Genomic DNA, 24614 nt, shown 5'->3' on the forward strand with positions numbered 1-24614 from the left:
AACAAGGAAAGAAAGAGACAGCACATAACACATCCACTACCACTGATTCAAAGAAAATTCAAAGAAAGATGAGAAAAACAAAATGAAAAAAAAGCCAGATATGGGGATATATTGATCAGGTCAAATTTCTATTGAGGTACAATACAAGAGAAAGGGAAATGTTAAGAATTTAAGAAATTATGTCAAAGAGGTGTCGAAAAAGTGTCGAGTTTTGAGCAAGACAAAAATGTGGGTGTGGTCCCTCTGCAGTGGAAGACATCCTTCATAATCCCTGTCCCCAAGAAGCCACATGCCATACAGCTGAATGACTTCAGGCCAGTCGCCCTGACATCAACAGTAATGAAGACCATGGAACGGCTGCTGTTACACCACCTCAGGTTGGCTATGCACTCGACCCGCTGCAGTGTACCAGGAGAGGGTGGGGGTAGATGACACCATTCTCTACCTGCTCCACCCTCAGGGGACCCTGCTGTGAGGATTATGTTATTTTTTGATTTCTCCAGTGCATTCAACACCATCCAGCCCTTGCTGCAGAAAGACAAAGTGATGGGAGTGGACTCACACCTCGTGTCATGGATTACATTATTCTGTACAACATCCATTGCATGTCTGCCCGTCCTGGGTGAGGGATCTCTCCTCTGTTTGTCACCCAGAGGTTTCTCCCATTTTTTCCCTGTTAAAGGTTTTTCTGGAAGTTTTTCCTTAGTCGATGTGAGGGTTGAGGGGCAGAGGATGCTGCTATGATGTTATGTAAATCTTTGAGACAATCTGCTTGTAAAAATGGGCTATACAAATAAAGTTGTCTTGTCTTGTCTTACAGACTGTCTCACTGGGAGACCTCAGTATGTGGGGCTGTAGTCAGCAACCCAGGTGCACAGGGGACAGTGCTGTGCACTATCCTGTCCACTCTGTACACCTCAGACTTCAAATACAGCTTGGATGTCTGTCATGTCACATGCAGGCCGAGGTCCTTTAGTGTCCACCTGAAGCTGCTGCACGTGTTCTACTAGGCTGTCGTATAGCCAGCGTCCTTGGAAGCAGCACCAAGACGAAGGGTGCCTCATGGCTGGGCGAGCTGCTGAGGAAGGCTGGGTTTATTACTGGGTACACACACCTCCTGGTGAGCCTAGGTAGCCTCCCCTGAACACCTAAACAACTGTGTAACTGTGCAGCTGGATTCACAGGAAAAATCAGGTGTTTCAGATTACTGTATAACTGCATCTCGAACACAGAGGCTGATGATCTGAGTTGCAGCACCATCAGAAGCCATCTACAGAGGCGGCAACCTTTACACAGTGGCCACAATGCACCTGATTGTATTCTGAAAGACAAATGATTGATCAGGAGAGGATTGTCAGAGATAAAGATGGACTGCCAAATTTGGACAGAAGTTAAATCTTTGGGAAGACATTCTGGACAGGGCCTCAAACTGCTGAGTGAATGTTTTGAGCATGTGGTGACATGCTTTGGCTGTGACAAGCACAACAACCAACCTCAGGAAAAAAGATCAATAAATGCTAATAATTACCTACCAAATATACATTTATCTACAAACTGTGGAAATATGTGGTGTATGTGATGTATGTAATGACATCCATACAAAAATATGTTTGAAGTGCGAACGATGTTGAACATTTCAGAGCTACAGACAGCTACAAAATAGGCACCTCAGGCATGTGCCATGAGTGAGCCAAAAGGGGCAGGGAGAACAGAGAGAAGGTAAATCTGTGGAATAGAATTAGAGGCAAAGCCGAATAAATGTTGCCATTCCAAATTATTCAGGCAGAATTCAGATATCTACAGACACTAGATGACAAATGACAACCCAAAATAAAACCTGTTTCATCATCTGATATGATACTGGGGAGGCAGATCTCTGGTGAATCTGATCTGATTACAAAGGAGTAATTTGTGCAGCAAATTTAAATAGATCCCAACAGGGCATTATTATTCTGCATCAGAGAGATGCTGGAAATGATTTTTTTCTAAGCCCAGTGGTTCATCTAAACTTTCTGTCATTTCTTCACTTATGGCACTTAAAGAAAATGCTGATGTGATCATGTGAGAGCTGGGCACTCTCACAGACAAGTAGGTTAACAACACTGCCAGTGCAACACTTAAGAAACATTGAGATAGTAAAAATCTGATGTACAGTTTATTAATTTGAAAGTAAATGGCCTCCACTTGTCCACTTGTTTGTTTTCACTTCAGTGCTCTCCTTGTCACTCTGGCATTTTTCCCACTACTGACTGGTGACTGGTGTGGAACCAGAGTATTTCTAGGCCTAACTGGACCTTTCTGTTCCTGCCTCTACTGAAATCCTTGTGATGAGACCACCCAGAGGTTAGTAATCACAGAGGAGCCACTAATCAGCAGAATTATGTCTGAGTTAGTCTCCCTTTAGGACAAATTGCAGACTCTCGGAGGTAGGTTGGCCATCACTACCCCACTGTAATCAAAATCACAATCTGTGACAAGAAGATCAGAAAATAGAGTCACTTACTCAAAACATATTTTCACTTCAATGTTTTTATTTATCGCGCAACATAAAACAATATTGTGGAGTTTTTACCACATACACTATGTATTCACATAATACACCATACAGCTACAAAGAGAGAGAGACTGAACAAAAACACTTTTTTACATACTGCATCCTTGACATGAAAATAATGAACCAAGAACAATCCTAAAACTCAAAAAGGAATGTAGCTGCCAGTTGTGTAGGTTCATTTAGATTTTTTTTTTTGTATGGGCCAGGGTCCAAGTCTCTATCCCAGATTTGGAGAGTGTTCATTAAATGAGGTGTTCAACAGACTTCTAAATGTGGGCCATACCCAGTGAGATGCATATGTATATCTATGTGTGTGTATCTGTGAGAAAGACAAAATATACAAGGTGTTCGGAGAAAGAGAAGGGTTGAGTAAAAGGAAGTGCATGGCTAGGGAGAGGAAGAGGGAGGCAGTACACAATTGCTATTCTTGTATTGTTCAAATATCTTAGCATTCAGTTACCATCCACATGTACAACATACTCAAAACATAATTTCAATAGCCTTTGGTACTTGTGCTGTACCAAATAAGAAACTCAGATAACAGTCTTCATATAATATGATTCTGTATCTCATCCTAATTTTAATGAGTTCAAGTACAATATGGAATGAATATTAATAGAGAATGTAATCAACTGTTTGAGTGCTCCCCGCCCTCAAAAAGAGATGTAAATCTGCAGCGTTGTAACAAAAGACTTTTCATAAAGTCAGCACCAGGGCAGCTTCCAATCCTGTGAAACTGCTTGAATCAAAAGTATAGTTCTCTTGACATTCGAAGAGCTCAGAAAAATATTTGTGGTAAGCATTTATCCCTCACATTTTTTACACAGTGAATTTTAAGGTGTGTCATCATAGCACCAGCTGACCCCCGCCGCCCGCCCCACCGTCCCCATCTCAGTACGTGCAAGGGAGGTGACGCCTCTAATGAGAACCATCCACCAAACTTGTGAGACATTTAGAAATTTACAACGTTATTAAGTTATCATGTACACTGTATCCTCAGCACCCATTGTTAGGCAAGTGTATGTGTGTGTGTGTGTGTGTGTGTGTGAGTTATGTGGGCCATTATGATTCAAAAGTCAAATCAGTCCTGATGCTGTACCAGTCTGCACCTGTTGGCCATGATGTGTTGTGTATCATATTATTAACTACTGCAAACTAAACAGGGGCATGATGAATGCCAAGTGCATACTTCCTATTATGAGAACTAGAGTGGATAATAATGATAGATACATCTAAACAAGCAGGGTGCAGTCTCTTACCTGATAGTCAAACACAACTGACAAAAGATTGCTGGGCTATTGCTCACTAAAACACTGCCCACTGATTCCCTCATGTTGGCTCTGAAGCTCCCAGTATGTTCCTAAATACCCCCATAACTGTTGGTAAATTTATCAAGAGCAACTCCACTCCAAAAGAACTGTTCAACATTTTACAACTAAGATAAGAAGATCAATACCACTCTTCTTTCTGTATGCTAAACATGAAGCTACAGCCAGCAGTCGGTTGTCTTGGCTTAGCATAAAGACTGGAAAAGATGCAGTGACTTACAGAAATCCCTCCTGGTTAACTGGAAGGAGCAGTCTGAGATATAACCACACCTTGACTTTGGTTTTTGAGGGAATTAAATAACCAACATAGAACGTGTCAGTTAGCTTATCTGTTAACAGAGCCAGGTGAGCTGTTTCCATGTGTTTCGAGTATTTAAGTTAATTTAAGCTGAGCTATGCAGCTGCTGACTTTAGCTACATATTTAGACATGACTGACAGGAGACTGGTATCAACCTCCTCATCCAAGAAAGCAAGTATATTCCTAAAAATGTCAAACTTTAAACAAGACACAGTACAAATTGGATTTATGGTTTCCTTCTTAGATTTGCTCTTAGCTTACTGACAGTACATCAGTACTGTCAAGTACCACATAATTACAATTTTGGTATTATTCAAACTTAAAATGAAATTTGGAATGAGAATTTCTCTTGGGTTCTCTCTTGCTGAAAAATGTCACAATTTTCAAACAAATCTTTCTAAAACTCTAAAATTGATGCTAGTTGTAGATATGTGGTTTTGTTCAGAGAACTGCAACATGGGGGATCCTCCAGTTATTTTGACTGTCGCCACAACGTCAAGTGTAATTTCATGTCATGTAATTGGGCAAAAGAATTGTTTTTTCTCTGTCAGTTACATGCTGACAAGGGGTACAGTACTTATGAAAGCAAAACAGCAGTGTTACTGAGCACACATTTACACACAACACATTGGGACCAAGTGTTGTTTACTGTTGTTGAGGACTGTCAGAGACTTCAAAATACCCCCTTGTCATTCATGGTTTAGTTACTATCCTCACCAGTTAAATAATCTTACCTAAATATTTTAATATTTACATTTTTTTATCTCTCTCTTGAGAAAAACAAAACAAAACAAAAAAAACAAAAAAACCCTAAGCTTCAAGTTGTCAATAATTGGCTCTTTCTTTTAGTCATTAAAATCAAGATTAAAAGTGCTTTTATAAATCTTTTCTTTTCTATGTACAATTTGTATTAGCTATATAAAAAAGATGAAAAAAGCAATAACATCAAAGACAATCATTATCATCATCACCATGTAGTAATAAATAAGAGTAAAAAAAAAAAAGAAAGCAGATTAAAATGAGTGTGGAGCTCTAGAGCAAACAAGGGACATATGCACAATTCTCTTCCCTCAGTAGCAAGTTGTGATTGTGACCAGTGTCTCTACAGCGTGAGGTAGAGAGCTGGAGACCTTTGGGAGAGGTAACAGGGTCTTTTACAGATGACCAGGGCCTCAACCTGAACAACCACCCAGCAGCCAGGAGTCAGCCTGTTCGGGTTCTATTAGTTGCTCATTTTCACTTTCAACACATGTTGCACCTTTTGAACTGAATGAATCAAATAAAGGAAATAAAAACGAATCATGGGACTCTGTCCAGGCTGTCAAATAGTCTCTCTCTTTGACTCTTCTCTTTCACACATCCAGCATACATAGACGCACACTCAAGCACACATGTGCACACACGTGCACACAAAGTGAGAGATTCATTGATTTGATGGGTTTGCATTTAGTGCCAACTCCCAGTAGCTACAGTAATTTTTCCAAGGTCTCCCTTCAATTTTCAGTACTGTTGTCTCTGGGAAAGGGTTACCAAAAATGAATGACTGTGCTTTCTCTGCCCTGTACAGTGTACTTTGTTTGAGACAAAACCGCCTTGTCACAAGAAATTGCAAGAACTCCCCAAAAGGAACCGGTTCTTGGGCCTAGTGACAGAGGTTCCAACCACAGGGCAGCCCTTTGATTGGCTGGCTTTGTGGTGACAAGGTGCCTGCAGAAGGACGCACCTCGCTCTGCTCGAAGATGACAGCACCATGCAGAGGAAGGAGTGGGCCCTTCACAGTAAATCAAGTGTAATAGGAGAGCACCGAGTGTGTGTAGGAGCACCAAAAGTACTGCTGTCCCAACACTGTTTCCATCTGTTCTAACCCAGATTGGGCTTCCCAAAAGCATCTCCAGACTTCATTCACATTTGTGCCTCAATGGGACAAAGATCAGCTTTTCCTTGAGCTGCTTTGCTGAGGCCCATCCATGATCAGCAAAAAGGGCATGAGATTCCCCTCTTGTGGCCATGGATGGATAAAGCAGCAAGGTAAAGCTCGACTTGCTTCTGAATGGATCTCAAGCGCTTGTAGGTTTGTTTGTACACACCACTTTGAAACGGCAGTCACTGCTGCCCTCTAGAGTTTACACTGGGAAGTGCTCACCCCTACTTGAATGTGATAGGAAGATAAAGTGTGTCACTTGTTTCATCTTAATGTGGTAATAATTGCAGATCTGGGTCAAATTACATTTGCAAGCAGTATCACTTATTTTAGCCTCTGGGGAGTAGCAGATATGTAGCCTACCGTTTTCCAAATAGGCAATCATGACAAAAAAGCATTTGTAAGATAATCCGTTCTACTTTTCTTTACATGACAAAGGTCTTAAAATAATGTCTGATCATTCTAGTACTCCACTTTGGTCAAAACAAAAATACTTACTTGCCAATACTAGTTGACCCAGATTTGAGAAAGAGCACCTGAGTATAGCATCAAGTGCCATGAAGAGTAGTGGAATGAGAATCAGTCAGAGCTGGAAGTTGAGCACCAGTCAAAAGCTGAAGGGGTGCAGAAGAGGAGGAGGAGCACATCATCTAACAACAAGAGAAGCAGAAATGTTTTCTCCCAATGTATTTTTAACCTGGGATTGTTTTCCTACTTTCTGCATCATGATGATTGGTTTATGTTTATGACTTTAGAATTTAGTTGCAGCCTTCAAGGGGCTCTGCTCTCTCTCGCACAGTCACCAAGCACTGCTTTTAACTGTATTCCTGTAATACCACCCTGATTCCAAAAAAATTGGCACGCTGTGTAAAAGGAAAATGAAAAATTTGATTCGATCAGCAATCATTTGCACAGAAAACTGTGTTTATGACAATGGTTTTACGAAGTGTTCCTGACCCCAAGTGGTTTACACTTACACTTGTGAACGATTACATCAAGGATGTTCCTCACATGACACTATCACCTATTACCGATGAAACTGTTTATCTGTGGAGTGCAGGTGTTTTTTGAACATTTCACATCTTTCCTGGTGTTTTGATGCCCCTCTCCCAACTTATTTGAAATGTGATGTAGACATAATTCAGAACAAACATATATTTACAAAAATCACTGAAAAACGGTTTTGAACTGAGTATAGATTAAAAAAAAAAAAGATACCAGATTATTATGTTTTGTTTCTGTTTTACACAGCATCCCAACTTTCTTTCAGGTAGCCTGTATTTTAAAGAATCTTTTTACGTTTTCTATGTATTACAGTAGCTACATCAAAAAGGTACAGTGTTTGTATCAGTGCAGACGCAACTAACAATTCTGATACAGATTATACTGTTTGGTGGGTTCCTTCTTTCTTCTATTATTCAGCAATTAAGTACACAGATTGCTAATAGGAAAATCTAAAACGACACAAAGACAAACATAAATTATGTGTAAAAAATAAAAACATGAATGCTGCAGGTACCCAGTACAGTGTGGCTGTGTTGTGCAGCGCTGCTGGCCAACTAAATCAATATTGGCCTGAGCAATGCAACATTTTAACACAGTCCCTAGGAAATGGAGGCCCAGGTTGATAATAACTGTAATTCATACCTAGACAGGCTTAACATAAAGCTAAGATATATGTATGCATATATATATATATATATATATGTATATATACACACACACTACTATATTGATTTGCTGTCTTGCCAGGCAGAAAATGGCTCCTCCTCCAAAAACAGCTGGAAGATTGACAAGAACAAAGAAGATTAAACAGAAACACGTTTTCCAAACATGGAAAAAGCAACTGTCTGAATCTGACTGACTCAGACTGATTGATTTAAAAAAAAAATATATAACCAAAAACAATCACATCATTAATAATAACATTAATGAAAACAGCAATAATAAAAAATAAACACGTCTTCATTATAATAATACCTGTAATAACAACATTGACAGTAACAATAGCAATCATAATAATATTGATAATAATAGCAATAATTAGAATCATTAAAATTCTATAAACAAGAAAAAGCAATGGAGTTCCTCTCCAGGGCAGAGAGAGGAAGAGCACCACAGGCAGTGTGTCTGAAGCCCAAACCACTGCCTGACATGAGGTAAAAAACAATAAAAATGTGCCCTCCTCCAAGTGGACTGTGGAGGGGGCAGGATGGAGAGATGCCAGACTGTGGGACGGCTGAGAGACATTCATCCTGCTCATTGTTCTCTCCAGCCCTCCACTGCACCATTCTGTTGCAATCAGTCTGTTTGTGTCTGTCTGACCTCAGACAAAGTGGCTATAGGGCCCAGTGAGGCGGGTGAAGGCATAGGGAGACGCAGTAACCATAGAGGTTGTGTGAAACGTGGGGGCTAACCGCGTCACTGGCCCCTCCCTCTTGTCCTTAGATTGCCCAGGTCCTGGATTGGCACCTGCCACCCCAGGTCCCCACTTGCGTTTCTTTCCAAGAGCCTTGATGTCATCCTGGGAGAGGCCAAGGAGAGCTGCTTCCTGCTGCCTCTGCAGAGCTCGCTCTGCCAGCAACTTCATTTTGGCCTCCCATAGAGCCAGGCCATGCTGGGGCTGGTTGAGGTTCTTGTGCTGGTAAAAGACCAGGGAGATGCGGGTGGGGTGGGATCGATCAGGCTTTTTGAGTGGAGTGGTAGCATGCAATTCCCGACGAGCACATTCAATTAGGATGGAGCCATGGGCTGGTGCTACAGCTACACCACCAATGTTGGGATCCAGGAAGTTGTGCTCACTGTCAGACCACACCTCATCCTCATCCTCTTCACGGCCCTTAGTGCTCTCAATGTCACTCTCAGCTCGGCTAGGGTTCCAGCAAGCCTGATCTGACTGCTGCAGGACATCAGGAAAGAGGCGACCTTCAGGAGCAGGTGAAGGAGTATTGCCTGCCACTGAACCTCCACAAGACTTCCAGGCCTTTTCTTGGAGCCCAAGGGGAGTGGAACACCGACTTTCCCCAGTCTTGGACCAGATCTTGTCAGGGTAGGCCCCTGCAGGATTGCTGTGCTTCAAACCAGGGCTATATGCCACTGCCCCCATGGCCCAAGCATTCGGTTGAGGACTGGGAGCAGGGCTGGCCCAGTGCCTGGGGGTACCTGGGCCTGGGGTGCCTGGCTGTGGTGTAACTGAGCCTGAGTGAGAGCTACCAGGCTGCGGTGTGCCTGGGTGAGGGGTGCTTGGGCGTGGGGTGGCAGAGAGTGTAGAGCCTTGAAATATGTTGCCTGGTAGCACTGTGCCTGGGTGAGGGGATGGAGATGGAGATGAAGGTACCTGTAGTGATGGTGATGGGGCAGGAGAAACCATCAGGGCATTTGAGCCAAGGTAGGATGTCCACTGCTGGGAGTAAGGAGAGGGCTGCTGCTGCTGGGGGTGCTGGTGAAACTGCTGTTTGTCCGGGTTCAACAATGAGGCTTGAGGACTTTGTTTAGGGTTCAGATGGCTGTCCCAGTCGGTGGGAATGATACTTCCATTAAGCTTGTGCCCTTGCCAGGCGGCAGGCTGTGGGGTGGTGCTAGGTGTGTTGGCACCAGCCTGGCTTGGCATTGTGCCTTCATATACTGGCACATCCATAGGTTCCTGTTTGATGACCGGAGTGCCTCTGTTAGAGGTCTCAGAGGAGACGGAGGAAGGACGAGACTGTTTGTAGTCTGCAGGCTGACCGTGACTGCTGTGGTTTAGTTGGCTGGCATGCTCCACGTAGCTGGGGTAGGACTGCGCCAATCTGGCCTGAAGGCTCTGAATATCAGGCTTCTTGTCTACCTGCTCAGCCTTGCTGCCTGCTTTGGGCAAAGAGCCATTTCGACCTTCGTAGGTCCTCAGCTTACGGGGGAAAAGTGCATTGGGGGGGTAGTTGTAGTAGCCATTGTGCAGATTGTGGTGGTAACCATTTACTGGATCTGGTGCAGAGGGCTGGCCAGTTGGGGGAAGGCCTCCCCTTGCATAGTAGGCAGGATGTGGACAGATGTTGTTGAATGGGTCTGCTGCCTGCACAGGGTATCCATCTACTGATCCGTTGAAGTGCTCCTTCTTGATGTTGGGCTTCACCTCTTGCTTTATAATTGCTGAATGTTTGAAACAAAGGAAAGGGAAATTACACACTACACTTCAAATGTATGCGTGTTTATGTCTTCTGTGGACTTTTGTATTGGAGTCCTGTTACACATTGGTTTCAGGTTACTGTTAGTATTGGTTACACAACCAAATAAGGCTACAAACCCAAAAATGTAAAATAAATCACTTTACAGGCTGAACATGTTTTAAACACAATCAAACCACCAACACACATTATGAGTTACATGAACACAAAGACTGACCTTTATTGCCTTGGGGTTGAGGGAAACCAGTGATGCACACCTCAGCCTTGACCTCAGTTTTCTCTGGCGTCTCCCCTGCCTGCTGCATCAGTTTATTTTTCTTCTTCTCTGAAGAAGCCTTTTTGGCCTCCAGTCTACGCTGTCGACAGGACTTGGCAGGTTCAGGCAACTTGCGTACCTCACGGCGGAAATTCTGAAGCACCTGGATGGCCCCTGTCCGCATCTTCATGTGCTGGGCCTCCTCACTGCCAAACTCATCAGTCAAGGAGATCTTGTAAAGAGGCAACACATGCAGCTGCTCATCCTCAGGGATCCTGTTCACCTCACGGTTGTCCTCCTTAGTTAAAGTACACACCTAACAGAGAGAGAGAGAGAAAGAAAGAGAGAGATAGAAAAATGACAGTGGAATAGAAAATGTGTCAAGCTACAAAACAACACTGATTCAATTCAATTAAGTTCAATTCCATTCAAATCAACTCAATTCAATTCAATTCAATTCAGTTCAATTCAATTCAATTCAATTCAATTCAATTCAATTCAATTCAATTTTATTTAAAGTGCCAATTTATAAAACAGTTATCTCAAGACACTTTACAGGTGTGTAAACAACACATTCAAAAAAAAAGAAGAGAATCAGAGAGAAACAGAAAGAGAAACAGAGAAACTGATTACTTAACTTATTTAGCCTATTCGCACACATCTTTGATCATACTCTTAAAACACAAATTTAGGAGAATGTTGAGTGATCTTACCACTGTACAACCATTGTAGAGGTTGTGCTGATCCTTGTGAGCATGGGCACAGAAGTCCATGCATGCAGTGACTCCAGAGAACGGACGGCCTTCCTTCAAACCCAGCCTGCAGTCTGGAGCTTTTGACTCTGACTGGCACTGAGGAAGAGGACAGATGTGACTTTATTCTTTACATTCATCCAATATAGAGACACAAACAGACATTGAGTTTTTGTTTTTCTCAAAAACAACACTTTCTAGGTTATACTGTAAAAATAACTTGCTTGGTGAAGTCATTCTCTCCCAGCAGATATTTTTCTGTTTCTTGTTCTTCATTGTAGGAAGCAGGAATCTATTATGTGACTGCGAAAAACTTGAGGGTCTGGTGTATAGCACTATTCATTGTGTGTGTGAGGAAGATGACAGATATAGTAGGTGGCTGCCTGAGGTTGTTAATGTGTAAAGCCTCGTACAACACTGAGGGTTATTTGTCTGTACAACAAACCTGGTTACTGTATGCCTGTGGGGCCAACCTCTTGTACAAAGGAGCCACCTCAGTTGCCAGATGCTGGAATCTGTCCCTGAGTTTTTCCTCCTGACAAGCAAAAACGACAAGCAAAAACACAGATCATAAGTCAGAGGTCAGAATAAAACACACAGATATAGAGCTCTAAAACAGTAGCTTAAAATTACTTGAGATGATCAAAGCAATTCAACCTATTCATAATTAAAGTTAATATGTTGCTGAATTGTGCAATACAGCAAGTTGAATTTAAGAGATGAGTACCTCTTCAGGGTGATCTCCTTGCAGCCTGAACTTGCGTGGTGTCTTGCTTCGGGCGTACTTACAGCCATTAAAGTACATACTCCATGAGCATCCAAAGGAGAAGGAAGCGCCACATTTTTCAGGGTCCTTGCCTTGACATGCACAGGTACGACTGCAGGGGGAGACAGTGAGCACTCTCACAGCTTAATGTATAAACGATTTGTGACCAGTGCATGTTTTACATTATGTGTACACTGTATTTTAACAGGACTGAGTGGAATATAACAATGTTCCAGAGAAATATCAATGAGGACATCTGTGCAAAATTTCACTTTCATAAAATAAATCTTTTAAAATAAGTCTTTTTATTTGTCCTTAGATTCATAAATGCCTAACACAGACAGATAAAATTTCCTTTCCATGAATGGGCTTATACAGTAAATAGTAACAACACAGAGACTGCAAAGACACAGACGATGAATGATGGTTGTGTCTAAACCAGGTGAAAACTGCCAGATTCATGTCCATTCTCTGCTAATTGTGGGAGTGGGATTGATGACATGGACAATGTGTACACAGTTGGTGACATACATACATCATTGCATTTGTGGATACACCTTTGGTTTGGTTTGAATGTCACTTAAAGTCTCTGGTGTGCTTTTCCATGTCACAGATAACCCACTTGGGGAATGATTATGCAGTTATATGCACTTTATATGACTGTGATTATTAAACCAACCATATCCTTAGCATACTTTCATTGGTCTTTCTGAAAGTTATGATTAAGATGGCTTGAGATAAAATAGCGTGTGCTTAAATAAGAACTCTTCCTCCACAAACAAAGTACAAACCATATAGGTGCGGAGAAGGCCCAGCAATGCAACATAACACTGATACACACATACAAACTTGTATGTTGGAAAACCAGTGTCAAAGTGTACCCATCAACTACTCACTCATCATTGAGGCCACAGCGTCGGCTGGTTGGGTTGCCAAATTTGGTGAGACTGTCACTGAGCTCGCGGTACAGCATGTCAGCCAGGGCCCTTGGGACACCTTCCCAGGCCATGATGAGGATGATGATGACAGCATTGGCACAGTGGTGGCCAGCACGCTGACGCACCAGACACAGCAGCTTTTCTGTCTCGCTGCTACGACGGATCACCTGACAGGAAACAGATCTCATCATTATTTTAGCTTTTACTCATTCAGGAGAGGTTAGCTGAAGACTCTTGATCAGGCTCTTGATCGGCAGCACCTTAATTTTTATTCTTCTTGGATTTTAATACAAAATTACATACTTATAACTCAAATAAAATGTCCATTGAACCATAAAATTGTGAAAACCTATGATTGTCTAATTGTGTCAAAAATATGCGCCTACAAAGCAGTCACCTTTAGATGTCCAGCCCACACAAATACCTTTGAAATGCTGAGCAAGACACAGTCAGCAACAGTTTGTGGTTACACTGCATATTGTAAGGATATTTGATACCTGTACTGAAATCTGACCTGCTGTGGTGACTGGACACCAATCCTAAATCTGCTTATAATGGAGTAAGTGAAATGAATTTAGCTGTGAGTCAATTCACATTATACATATCAGGATAGATCATGCAGCGAAAGACTGGTCTTACTATACTACAAAAATATACTAGTGACCAACGAATATAAATATCCAAGATTTTGCTTCTCTTAATCACAGTAGCTGTTCTTTTTTTCAATCAGGAAATGCATGCATTTTGATATGTGCAAGCATACTCTCATTTCACTTTCATTGTCTCTAAACTCACTCTCTCACTGCCTGTCTCCAACACACATGCACACTCATCCTCCCTCAGTAGGATGGCTGTTTTGAATCCATAAAGTCATTAGCCAGATGTGTGAAAGGTGACACAGCATGGGGAGGCTCGGCAGTTGTTACAGAGTGAGACCTCCTACCAATTTACTCACTCTGGGGCAAACGTGGCTAGATGTCTTCTCAAGACCTCTCATTACAACATTACAACACCAGCTAGTGGTGCTCTGAGAATAGCTACCACTAACTACCACCTGCCTGGAAAATAAACAGGTGTGATTAGAATTAAAGAGTTGTTGTAGCTCAGTTTAATTCATCCAAATTCTTTCTACTTTATTGCAATTGTTAGACCGTTAAGATGACCTTGTGATGATTAAGAACAGCAGCCGTACATTTTTCACCGGGTTTAATTTTCCAATTCATATTGTGATGTATTGTCAGGTTGTTTCAACTATAAATTATTTGTCCAGGTTTGTCTTTGGATATGCTGCTTAACACTTTCACAAATATAATTTCAAATATGAAATAAACCTTCTAAAAAAATCACTTCCTGCCCTGATTCACCAATTACAATTCTTGATCCATTCTTTGTTTTCATAGCTCTCTCAGTGTAACTAACCTAAATTAGTGCAGGAGATTGTTTTTTGACCTAATCCAAGAGTTTTGATGATGTAGAAATGCAGGGAATTCATTAAAATTCCAACTTTCTTTTTCTGTTTTGTTTGTTCCTCCATTTTAAAATAGAACCAGACACCCATGAAGGCAGATATGATGTGATGCTACTTACCCACTTAGCAATAGGACATCCTCGGGAGCTCTTGCCCTCTCTGCCTGTATATACCACCTTCTCAATACGGATGGCATCCCCTTTCTCTCCATACCTACACAGAAGGAGAAACAAGTTATTTATTTTAATGTTCATCCACTTCAACAGTTGGCATTTGGAGACAGAATGACTTCTCTTCAGATCAGATAGCCCTCATGCCTGACTTTAAGGCTCTGACACACAAAGCTGACACTCAAATGGCCTAAACCTGAATACATGCTGTAGTCTTCCTTGTGTGTTGGGGTCTCAAGAGACACCAAGTCCACCTCAACAAAATGGCACCAACAAAAGATGACGGGTCAGATACTTGCATGGTTTGTTGTGTCCTCATCACAAAAACTATACCTGGTAGCCAGCTAACTGTCAACAGTACTTTTTTCCGTGTGCTGGTATGTTGCTTTCATTGATTGCGGATGCATGCAAATAGATGTAATATTTATATCTGTGTAAAAATGGTCAACATTACAGATGAGCCCTCCTAGACCTGTTCGCTCAACACCTCACACAACTTTTTTCTAGTAGGTAGGTGAGAATGCATCTGACATGGACATGGACTCCATAATCTGTTGTGTGCTACATATTTGAAAGTACAATCTCAGTAGAGTAAACCTGAACCCACTAACCTCGAAACAATGCTAGCCAAGGAGACTGTACTTGGATGCATGTATGTGCTGGCATTTGTGCCCAAAAGTGCATGCATGACCTTTGAGCTTCATGTGCACACATTTAATCTATTTGAGTGATTGCGTGCACGTGCCTGTTAACATCTGCCAGAGCAAATAATGGAGTGCTGTCCTAATGGTACATGTGTGTATTTCTGCAGGTTTGTTGGTAAAGTGGGGAGGTGCATAGGAGGAGGGAAGGGTCAGAGGTTGTATTGGGATGGGGAGAGGTCATCTGAACTTTTCAGATGTCTACTCATGGCTCATATCAGTTCTCCTGCATGCGTGATACCTGCCATTGTGAAAACTCCAGTCCTGAGCAGATTTGGGATCACAGTGAACACAGGGGTTCCTACTGAATGGGAATCACCCTGAGGTGGCTGAGGGAGTGGGAGGGGAGTGGGCAGAATCACTGCAGGAGTGGCCTACTGAGGTCAGGGGTGGGTCAAAGGTCAGCTAAGGACATTGGGGTCTTAACTCTTATGTCATCTCTCATACAACAAAAGTGGTCTCTGACCTAACATCCCCCCTCATGCAGCATGTGCTCTCCAGGGACTAATGACTCATTGGTCCTATTGAAATCCAACTCTCAGTGAACAGCAGCCAAATGTGTGCCTCAATATACTGTTTAGTGTAGTTAATGTGAAGCACAATACAATGAGTCATCCGGTTGTAGAAGGTTACTACACAGAGTGTGATGAGTTTTTGCATTCTGTGGTTACAAATAACAGACAGAACAATTACAAGGGCCTTTCGTCTGTGCTATGCTTTGGTAAGACAGCCCAACAACAATTCTATAAGAATAGAAGATAGAATAGTAGCTGCTCTTATTAATTAGCAGCTGGGGTACTTTCTAGTGTGCCTTTCCTAACATAATAAATACTGATCCTATCAATATAAAACTGCTGAGCCCCATCTGTGTTTTTCTTAAAATTTCTGCTGATGCATTGCAGACAAAACAACAACAGATGATTGGTTTGGTTTGGTGAAGCTTTCCTTTTAATACTGTGTATGTCACACAGTGTATTTAGGTTAGGGTCTTGATGGCTAATGTTAAATGTCATCTGTCACCTCACTTTACCTTCAATTTGACAACAAGATTATTTGTCTAATTTGAGCTTTCAGGCAGAGCAAATTCAGCTGTGCTCAGCCTTAATACTAGAGGACTGCTAAATAACTCAACGTAATATTTATGCACAAAAAAGCACAACTTCTATCATATCACTAAAATTGTACTTTCCTCTTTCCACTATCCCTCTGTCATCTTTTCTCTCCCACTCTCTCTCTCTCTCTCTCTCTCTCTCCGTGATTTGATATATCCTTCTTCCTCCCCTCTCCTCCCTCCCTTTTTCTCATTTTCAGCTATTATCCGCTGCTACTCTTATGCTTCTTGCTATGTTTCTGATATACTGATGATGCTACTTCCTGTTCCTCCTACTGGATTCTGGGTCATAGATTCCCTGAGGACAAAATGTGAGGAGGAGGGAAGGTGGAGAGAGAGGAAAAAGAGGAGGAGGAGGGAGAGACAGAGAAAGCAAGAGCATGTAGGAGGAAGAGAAAAAGAGAAGAGACTACAAGAGAAGAGAAGAGAAGAGAAGAGAGAAAGGCTCACCTCTTCTCCATCAGTTCTCGTATGGAGGATACAGTAGGTCCAGATCCCAGGTGATTGTAGTAGGGCCCTTCATCTTTCTCCACGATTTGTTCTAGAAAGAGAGACAGTAGAGGGTGAGGAGGCAGCAAATGAGAACCTGAAAAAGCACTGTGGCAAATTCCAAACTTAAATGTACACAATTATTCACAATATACAACAGATCACATCTGGTGATTGTAATGTATTTATCATCTTACTAAAGTTGTACTGCATATTATGTAAATAATAACAACATAACAACAACAACGTAAATAATAACAACAAATAACAAGTAAATCTAAATAGACTTTTATTGAGTTTGGTTGCTCTATTATTATTACTAATGTAAGTATTCATATTACACTTATATTGCTTTATGATTAATTTGTAACTTCCTTATCTTACACTCAGAGAGGAAGTGGTGCAAAATTTGACTTACATTACCAGCATGTTGCTGTATTTAAATAAAATATCGAATTTAGCACTGCATGGGCTATGGTCACAGCCATTATCATACACTGAATTTGTTAAATATCTCCTAAAATCTGTTTTTATTTTGTATAATGTATAATTTTTGAGTCAATATTCTCAGCACTGTCACCAAGTGCATGTGCAGTGGTACTACTTACGTTTTATAAATGTTTTTGCACATAGAATTGGTCAAATAAATACATTCTCTGTCTCTACTTGAGGCAGAGAAGTTAGAGTCTAGATAGTGCTTAAAGCTAAAGGATGTATGCCTCATCAAACTGAGTAAATGTCTCACTCCAGTTGATAATGTTTAACAGTAAGTACCTTAGCTTCAGTAAATGATGAAGCTGTACCTTTGCATATAATCACACCCCAGTTTTTGTAGTGTTTTGGAAAGGGTCAAAGGCATGTGTTCTGATGTATTTTTGGACAAGCCAAGTCATCTATGATAAGCATGAGAATGTGCAACTGATTGCAACATTCAGTTCAATTCACACAAACACACATGAACATACATGCCTTCCTGATACACAGACAGTGGGCTGTGACTGCAGGGTGTGGTGTGTATGTGTGGAGACACTCTACAAAGCAGAAGCTTTTTGAGGTAGTGATGAATGACTCAGTTTGTGTGTGTTAAGAGGGATTAAGGGTGTGTCTGTGCATGCTTTGTGCACATCTGTGTTTATGTTATGCATATGTGTGTGTTTAAGTGTGTGTGAGCCCAATTGACCATTTCAAACCACATCCTATGACTCTGGTGGTTATCTATGTGTGTGATACTGTGCAAACGAATATATCCCACATTCAATTTTTGACTCAAAGGGACTGGGCGTTGCCTAGCTTTGTAACAGCTTGCTATATGTTTTCAAACAAGACTTTATGGCAACTAATACTCTGTTGCTGTGTTGCTCTTGCTTCTGTACACAACACTTCCTTTATCATAGTGTAGCCAACATTCTTGATAACAACATTAGCTAAATGCAGAAAATGTAAATGCTCTGATTGTCTAAAATGTAGATATACCACATTGTCTCTGATCCAAAGGTAATATGAGGTCACATTCCCCTGTTAGAGGCACCAGGGCGTGGCTCAGAGCAGGAAGTGGAGGAGTCATACTAAATTCTTGTGTGGAAATAATTGGTTGTATGTGTGTACATAATAGCTGTACAGTGTATGTGTGTGTGCGTGTGTGTGGGTGCGTGCGTGCATGCGTGTGTGTGTGTGTGATGGAGGCAATCTCATCCCAACACTGTGTTATGGTACAGGGAGTTGACGGGGCAGTGTGTAACCAAGCTTTATTATGAAGACTTTTTGTCTGTTGGTCTTTACTATCAGTAATAGCACACAGCATGCAAGCGTTTCCTTAAAGCTGCTCTCCTCCTGCTGTACACACTCTTCAATGTTTAGGGACAGCAAGGGTCTATTTACGAGGCCTTAACCCTTCACAGCCCTACATCTAACACTCAGCAACTGCAAGAAATGATACATCTTGATAGGTGTACCAAGTTAATGAACTTTTACTAATAGCCATTACAGCAGTAAAAATTTTATTTACTGAGGCAGTAATTAATGACTTCATGGACAGACAGGATGGGTCTTTTTTAATAATAAAGACTCTGTCGAAAGGTAAATCCACTTAAACTAACTTTGTTGTCTGCTATTTCCATTTATTTTCTTATTTATTTACATATTTACATGTGTGTAAGTATATAATAAGATCAATAAATTTCCATAGACCCCTACAGTAGGATCTGTTTACAACCTAATCTGTTGTAAACAAATGACCTGAGCAGGGTACAACTCAAACTATGGGACTGCACCCCTTACTGTCTAACAAAGGCTCTGTTCTGCTGGCCTGCCAGACCTAAACCCACACAAAAGGCTCCTTCTGCCACTACTGCTATTGTTCCTGCCCTATGCCTTTAATGCCTTACACTGTTGCAGCCTGGATGGTCACAGCCACACACCCTAGTAACACACACATTCTTGGACACATTCAACAAGCATCCAGAAAGAGAAGCTGGTGCACAGGAAGAACAAAAAACCTAATAGTGGACTTAAGCAGGTCAGTAAGTAAAGCACTTACAATTATGGGTCCATTAATGTTCAGTTCAATTTGAAGAGCAAGACATGAACATCTCTGGATGAAGAAAATGTTTTCCAACAGAGCCTTCCCAGCAAAATGAGCATCCTTCCTTGCTGCTATAAGACATTTCCGAAATAAAACCTTCGCTATCTAACACACTGTTCAGATTTACTGCACTCGTAGACTTAATTAAATTTACCTCTACTCTGTGAAATATCTGGAGCTATGTAAAATTTGTAAGAATATTAATGAACACCTTTTGTACACAAACATAGACACACACACCAACACAATGACTCACCCACACAGGTGCAAGTGGGGAACTCTGCCTGTAGATCCTTGGAGGGGGTATCCAGTAACGTCTTAGTGGGGCTGTCCAGGTAGCGCAGAGGAGACTCCAAAAAGCCTCTGAGAGATGGAGAAGAAGGCAGACTGTCCTTAGTGGGCGTGTCCTCCTCAGAATAGCATGTGGTGGAAAGTACTGCTATATCACCCGAGGCTTCAATCTTCATGCGTTTAGGTAGCGGAGAACCTGGCATGCTGAATGTATCCTCTACTACACAGGGCTGCTGCTGCTTGTCCAGAATGGCTTCCTGATGCAGAGACATGTGCAGCGGCGCCTCATGCTGCCCCTCCATAGGTATTTCTATGGATGTCTGATTCAAGGTTGTTTCACTTTGGGTCCCTGACTCATCCTTGCTAACTTCCATCTCATGATTGTTTGGATGAGGTGTGGAGCTGGCTTGAGTGGTGAGAATTAAGGGAGCCGACTGGGATTTGGATAATGATTTGGGACTGAGGTCCTGAGGACTGATCTGGGACAGATTCCCCAGCTGAGGGGCGGTAGCATTTTCCTCCATGGGCTGACTAGAAGGTGTGTCTGAGTCCCCAAATTCAGCTTCAAACTGGCGGATGAGTTCTTCGTACTTCGGATCTATGTTGATGAGATTTGGTAACTGTGAGGAGCTAGATGAAGAGGTGGAGGTCAGAGGTGTGGTGGTGCTGGTGTTGCTGGAGGCCAGACTGCCCACTCCCTCTGATTTAGCGTGGGCTACAGTGGCCACAGGTGGGAGCAGAAGACCTATGGGGGAAGGAGTGTTTTCTGACAAAGCAGAATCAGTGGAAGAGGGAGTCATTGAGGAGTTGGAAATGGATACCTGAGATTGGGCTGGGGCTGTAAGGCCTGCAGCAGCAGCCTGAGTGGAGTTATTGTGGAGGGGCAGAGAAGACAGAGAACCTGGTTGCAGGCTGGTCAGGGCCGGGACTCTGTCCATCATGAGGACTGGTGGTTTTTGTATGGTGATCTGTGTCTGAGGCAGGAAGGTTGGCATGGAGGCTTTCTGCTTGGTTTTCTTGATGATTATCTGTTTGGGTTTGGGCTGAGGAGGGACTGTAAGCATTCCACTCATAGCTTTTATGACAGGAGATCCTTGGCTGCTTTTTTTCTTCTTGGGTTCCTTGGGTTCCTGTTTGATGGCAAAATGTGGCAAACCTTCTGCCTCCATCTGTGGCCACCATTTTTTCAAGTTTTGGCAAGCCAGAGGTGCACGAGGGCCCGGTGCTCCAAAGCCAGGGGAGTGGTTAGAGAAGAGATTCCTCTTGTAGTGAAGGTGCTGTTGCAGAGCTGCCTGAGTGGAGTGACTGATGGCCGCTTGGCCAGGAGACAGGGGAGTGCTAGGGTAGTGGTGACCCTGCTGCTGACAATTAGCCATACCATAATGCCCTGTCGAGGCAGTACGATGGTAGTGCTCACCAGAGTCTGATTCTTGCTTTATCCTGGCCAATGCTGGGTTGTCCTGGGCCTGGAAACTTCCATTCTGGTTCAGTCTGAGCTGCTGTGTGACTGGAAGCTTGAAAGGAGCATTGTTGAACTTGCCACTAGTGTCACCAAGCAGCTGTTTGAGCTCTGACATGGGGTCTGAGCTACTGTGAGGTGCAGCTGCATAGTGAGACTGAGGCTCAGACTTCTTACACATCCAAGGGTTCATCTGTTCAGAGCCCTTGCCTGAGCCCTGCTGCCACTGTTGGGGACTAGGGCTGATGCCTGGATGCTTTCCCTGACCTGGGAAGGGAGAGGTAGAGGACGGGAGGGGAGAAGCATGTGGTGGCTGGCCCTGGGATTGGGGCCTGTGGTGCTCAGAAGACACTTGGGCCTGCTGGCTTGTTTGTAGCCCTGGAGGGACGGACTGAGAACGTGAGGAGGTTGGGTGTGTGCCAGGAGAGGAAAGGATCGAGCTAGTGCTATTAAGGGGGTGAGATGGGAGGTTCTGAGTATGTTGGAGGTGAAGGAGGTTACTGTTGTAGGGGGCTTGGCCTGGAGAGACGGTAGCTTGCGGACCAGTACCGGATAACTGGGTCAGGGCCTCTATGGCAATGGCTGTCTGGAGACTGATGTTCTTTTCCTTGGCTATGGAGAGCACCTGGGGAGAGCAAGGAATTGGGGGTTTGGAGCAGGGCACTTGGTCTGGAAGAGTTCCCTGTTGTTGCTGGGGATATGCAGTAGAGAGACGGTGGCCACCGTTCACCTGGTGGTAGGGCTGAGGGTGAAGCTGCAAATGGGGTTGCTGTAGGTGTGGCTGCAAGTGTTGTGGAGCATCAGCCATCTTGCACGTACCTTGTTCCTCACTGGTTGCCAGCTTAATCTTCTTCTCCAGCCACTCAAGGTAGTCTGGACAGTCAGGCCCATCACAGTTGCAGTTAGGAGGCTTGTGTCCATGTTTGGCTTGGCTCAGTGCAGTCTGTAGGGTGTTCAGGTCTTCTGGAGGTTGGCAGCTACCCTCAGGAGCTCCTGCAGAGAGTCTGGCCTGAGACCCCTCAGAACCCATCTCCTGGGTGAACTTCTCATACAGTTGGGCTGTGTTAGGCTGCACAAGGCAGGAGGAGGAAGAAGAAGGAGGCAAGGAGCCAGCAATAGCAGAAAAAGCCACCAGATTTTGGGCATCCTCCATGTTTGCATGGTGGGCAGGTTCACTTGGGTGTGTACCACTGCTGCTGGTCCAGCATGGTTGCTGTTGTTGGGTGTCCTTGATCTTGCAATGCCCTGACACCCATTGCCTTGGAGGCACGCGTCCTGCGCCCTGCTGCTCTGTTTCCATAGATGTCTCATCATCATTAGGGTAGCAATTCACCCCATTGGCCAGTTCCAGGCTTAGTACGCCTTCCTGGAGGCGGTCATGTGACCCAATTTCCATCTGGCCTCCACTTCTGAGGCCATCCACTGAAGTGACTTTGCGAACAGTCTGAAAGACAAACATGAAGCAAGGTCAGTGAGGTCACACGAATCCCTTGAGTCCAGAAGTGACATGCAAAACATAATGCACTGTATATTAGGCATGATGTAAAATCTTTCCTTTGTGTTGCCCATGTGTGTTTAATAATAACTATGAGACAATAAAATATATTGTTATTTTTATCTGTATTTCACTAATAATTTCATAAAATGATAGATAAGAATCATCAAAATAGTATCAGGCTCCATTAAGTTCTTCCAAGCTCTTATCCAGGCTTTCCCTCCCACCTCTTACACATACAGAACACACAGTGCTGCAGGGTCAGGTCACTAGGGCTAAGGAAAACTGAACTGACTATTGCTTCAGTGGAGTGATTTCACAACAGGCAAGTGTTTTGTCAGGCAAGTTACAGGTCATGTGACACAGTTTCACTGTTGTTCATAAATGGACATTTTGCTCCAGATCAGTTGGGCTATGCAAAGCAGTTGGGAGATAAAACATGTTACCCATGGTATTAGGAGACTGTGTGGGGATCTGTGAGGTGGGCATAGTGAGGAGCAAAGAAAGCAATATATAATATTCAAAACTACTGTGAGATCAAAAGAGTCCACTTCAAGAAGTGCTTGTTTTCATCAATTTAAAACTACAACACTGGTTCTTAAGAAAGGGAGTTGTATCAACAGAGTAAAACTATACATTTTACTCAGACATTATATTTCAAAAATGTGCATGCTTGTAATAATATAACTATATGAACTGCGTTCATCGGGAAAACTGAATACTGATTGAGTTAACATCTTGGTCAAGTTTTTGTGGCAACTGCTTCTGTTTCAACTTTGAAAGAGAATGTGTTGAGATGTTTTTACCATTGTTCATAGTGAGTTTATTGTTTTTATTTTGAGCCAAAGGGTTCGTTTGAATATTGAAAAGTGATCTGAGCAGCAAACTGCAATGAAACCAAATGTTTGAAAATGTTGATTGCAACTCTGACTGGAGAGATAACCACAAAGTCAAGAAATTTTCATTCAAAATAAGACATTAAAGGGCAAACTGAAATGCAATAATGGGTGTATATATGCAACAACTGGCTGCTCCTGGCAAACCCCACAATTGAATCTACCTTTGGCTGGAAAAGTAACAAACTAAGTACCCAAGTATTTTAGATATATTGTTGTAACAGATGTTTTTCTTTTTAAATATGGTATTCCTTACGGCCACTGCATCATAGTATACAGCTTAAGAAGAAGAATACAAAATGTAGAAGACAAAAAAGTACAAAAAAAGTCTTTTCTCATTTCATTAGGTTTACAGACATCTCAGACAATCAGTAACCCTATATCAGAAGCCGATCAGCACAGCCACATATCTCACTTCCTCTCTTAATAGAAACTGGGACAGTTACCACACTAGTAGTTAACACTGAAAACTGCAAACACATCACCTGGATTTGTGTCAAATTGCATCTTTAAAGCAAAGCAGTATTTTGGTAAGCTTAAAGCACCAGGGGGGTAAGTTTGACCACAACAGTGTAGAAAACAGGTGCAGAAAGTTAAAGTTAGTTATATTTGTCTAAATGGCTATAAATCTAAATTATCTTGACATGTTAAGGCCAAGTATGATGCTCAAATTCATTTAAATCTAAAATTCTGCATGTATTCAGGCCTTGTTACCTCCTTACAGATTATAATCAAATGAGTCTAGAGAGGAACAGCAAACAAAGATAATTCAAGGGTAGGCCCAGAAATCATTGACAGAGTTCATGTTGTGGCTGAACAGTGTATTACAACATATCTAATGGCCCCTGTGAAAAGAAAACAATGGCAGACTCACTGTATTTTTTGTTTTAGCCCCATAGACAGAAGCTAACATACTGTAAAAAACCTTTCTAGTGTCAAAGTCTTCGGTCTGTGTGCACTATAAACAGACAAAATA

The 24614-nt window shown here is 42.5% G+C and overlaps 1 protein-coding gene across 5 annotated transcripts in view; it reads right to left on the bottom strand.

The window, feature by feature from the left end:
* Window positions 1–2511: 2511 nt before the first annotated feature.
* The window catches only part of tet3 (tet methylcytosine dioxygenase 3), a 33754-nt gene continuing 11651 nt past the window's right edge, over window positions 2512–24614 (bottom strand). For all 5 annotated transcript variants that reach the window (XM_046385704.1, XM_046385702.1, XM_046385703.1 and 2 more), the window contains 9 exons: window positions 19754–22691; window positions 16878–16968; window positions 14565–14658; window positions 12936–13144; window positions 12001–12151; window positions 11719–11808; window positions 11235–11372; window positions 10483–10837; window positions 2512–10230 (listed from right to left, as the gene is read on the bottom strand). In XM_046385704.1, coding sequence (XP_046241660.1) covers window positions 8429–10230; window positions 10483–10837; window positions 11235–11372; window positions 11719–11808; window positions 12001–12151; window positions 12936–13144; window positions 14565–14658; window positions 16878–16968; window positions 19754–22643 — 5820 coding nt within the window. In that variant the 5' untranslated portion in view covers window positions 22644–22691 and the 3' untranslated portion in view covers window positions 2512–8428. The remainder of the gene's footprint in view (window positions 10231–10482; window positions 10838–11234; window positions 11373–11718; window positions 11809–12000; window positions 12152–12935; window positions 13145–14564; window positions 14659–16877; window positions 16969–19753; window positions 22692–24614) is intronic.

This window comes from Scatophagus argus, chromosome 4, assembly GCF_020382885.2.
Source record: "Scatophagus argus isolate fScaArg1 chromosome 4, fScaArg1.pri, whole genome shotgun sequence".
NCBI lineage: Eukaryota > Metazoa > Chordata > Actinopteri > Scatophagidae > Scatophagus > Scatophagus argus.